The 2,222-nt window shown below is 43.9% G+C and overlaps 1 protein-coding gene across 2 annotated transcripts in view; it reads right to left on the bottom strand.

Annotated features, from left to right (window-relative positions):
• Nucleotides 1–2,222, bottom strand: part of arid4a (AT-rich interactive domain 4A) — a 35,159-nt gene that overhangs the window by 19,096 nt on the left and 13,841 nt on the right. For both annotated transcript variants that reach the window (XM_005746136.1, XM_005746137.1), the window contains exons 9-10: nt 1,179–1,258; nt 308–378 (exon numbers count right to left, since the gene is read on the bottom strand). In XM_005746136.1, coding sequence (XP_005746193.1) covers nt 308–378; nt 1,179–1,258 — 151 coding nt within the window. The remainder of the gene's footprint in view (nt 1–307; nt 379–1,178; nt 1,259–2,222) is intronic.

Below are 2,222 nucleotides of genomic sequence, written 5' to 3'. Positions count from 1 at the left end.
AGCAGACGGCCGAGTTTATTAAACTCCACCGAGACAGCGGAAGGTGAGACCGTCCCATTTCACAGCCGTTTACTTCCGGCCTACCTGACCTCCTGAGGACCCGGCCCACGTAGACTGCGAAGGCCGGGTCCTCGGGAGGATGCAGCCCATGAATTTGGACACAACTCTTGTCTGTTATCTATTTGAAGCTCCTATGTCACCTCGTTTGGACAACAGTACCCCACTGGCCTTTTACAGCTGAGGGGTGAAAAGCAGACGGAGATAAGGATGCAGATGAATCTGGTAGCTTCAAGCTGTAACTACTCACCTCTTCTGTGGGAGAACTCAGAGATGCTGATGGCACTAACGAGGTGGACGTGTCTCCTGGCCACAGTGTAACTTAAAGAATCAAAAAGAAGGGACAAGAAGAGACGAGTTGAGACAAAGTTCATGGTGAAAGAGTTTGAGTTGATGATTTCAAACACATTTTTAAAGATGTATTTGTGTGTATAAAATTATATGTGAATGGAGCTCAGGGCAGATTCATATTGGTTGCTAAGTATATAAAATAGGTCTAGACATGTCACATGCCTACTGATGTTACATCAGCAGAAATATGAATGAAATTTTGTTATTCGGACCGAGTAGGCAATCTGAATAACAACATTTTCCCCTTCCTTGACTTTCCCTGCTCATTCGGACTGAGAAGGCAGGGCACCACTGAGGTGCTCTGGTTGGCACGCTTTCTTCACGAGGCCATCTGTGTGCTGTTTGCATGTTCTTCCTGTGTCTGCGTGGGTTCTCTCCACATACTCCAACTTTCTCTGACAGTCCAGACACATGCAGTTAGTGGGGTTAGGGTAACTGGTGATTATAAGTCGCCCATAGATGTGAGTGTGAGTGCAAATGGTTTAGTTGTCTGGTTGTTGGCCCTGCAAGAGACTGGCAACCTACCCTGCCTCTTGCACTATGACAGCTGGGATAGGCTCCAGCCCCACACGACCCTAAAAATCGGATAAGTGGAAGAGGATGGATGGATGGATGGATAGAAGGAAGAAGTCGTGGAAATGGAGTAACCAGACACAGCTTATATGGGATGCAGAACCAGATTTGTGTTCGGGAAGAATTACATGACCTCACAGACTTCATGTGAACCTTGACTTGTGACCATGACTCAATAAATATCAAAGTGGACTCACAACTTGCCGTTGCAGAATGACCTGACCAGACACTGATCCTTCTTCACCACCAGCTCATCATTACAGCTGGGAGACACCACCTGCAGGACAGACACACCTGATTGATGGCTTTGCATACAGATTCTACAGAAAGTTCATTTGTGTCGGTCCAAGTCCACACAGGAAGCAGTGAGGGATTCTGGGTTGTCTGTAACAAGAGTTTATTGTTGCTCATCAAACTGATTGTCCTATATTCTGTGTGTGTGATTACAGCCAGTAGAAAACTGCTGTGAGATTTGAAAATCTACATGGCAGCAACATGACTCTCACACACGCACACCAAAGTGACAGCCTCTGACAGACACACACATCCTTTCATGCAATCCGATTTGTTCCTCCCTTCACCTCCTCAGACCCGAACTCTTCCACAGCAGCATTTTTAATTTCTCTTTGATATTTGGTCACATTGGGGCCTGATGAATGTAAAAATAAAGAATTACCAGATTTTTTTTTCCACCTGATTTTTGTTTATAGAAAAATAAGAGACACATATGAGGATATTTGTTTTAAACAGTAGCAGTATAATGACCTGTGACATCAGGCCCTTGTAGAGCAAAATTTAGTATTTTGGTCTAAATAACCCAAAATGTGATGTCCACATATGTGGACGCAGGTCCTAGGAGGTTAAAGTGCAAATGAAACACTAAATGCATAAAAGGTAATAACCAAACAACAAAGGACCACTGACTGTGTAAGTGACACTAGATCCTTGATTTTAACATTAAACTCATTGCTGCAGCATAAAAGCGATCTCCTTAAACCGACTTCATTTCGGTCTCCTTATATTCCCCTGAGTCTCTGTTACTAGTCGGCTAACATAAACTAGTGTAAATCTACAGGGTGGGCCATTTATATGGATACACTGTAATAACATGGGAATGGTTGGTGATATTAAAGTCCTGTTTGTGGCACATTAGTATATGTGAGGGGCAAACTCCTCAAGATGGGTGGTGACCATGGTGGCCATTTAGAAGTCGGCCATCTTGGATACAACTTTGGTTTTTT

The sequence above is a fragment of the Pundamilia nyererei genome, unplaced genomic scaffold, assembly GCF_000239375.1.
Source record: "Pundamilia nyererei isolate P.nyererei 1_Seehausen unplaced genomic scaffold, PunNye1.0 scaffold00173, whole genome shotgun sequence".
NCBI lineage: Eukaryota > Metazoa > Chordata > Actinopteri > Cichliformes > Cichlidae > Pundamilia > Pundamilia nyererei.
Note: the sequence above shows the minus strand (reverse complement) of the source record. Positions and strands in the feature narration are given on the sequence as shown.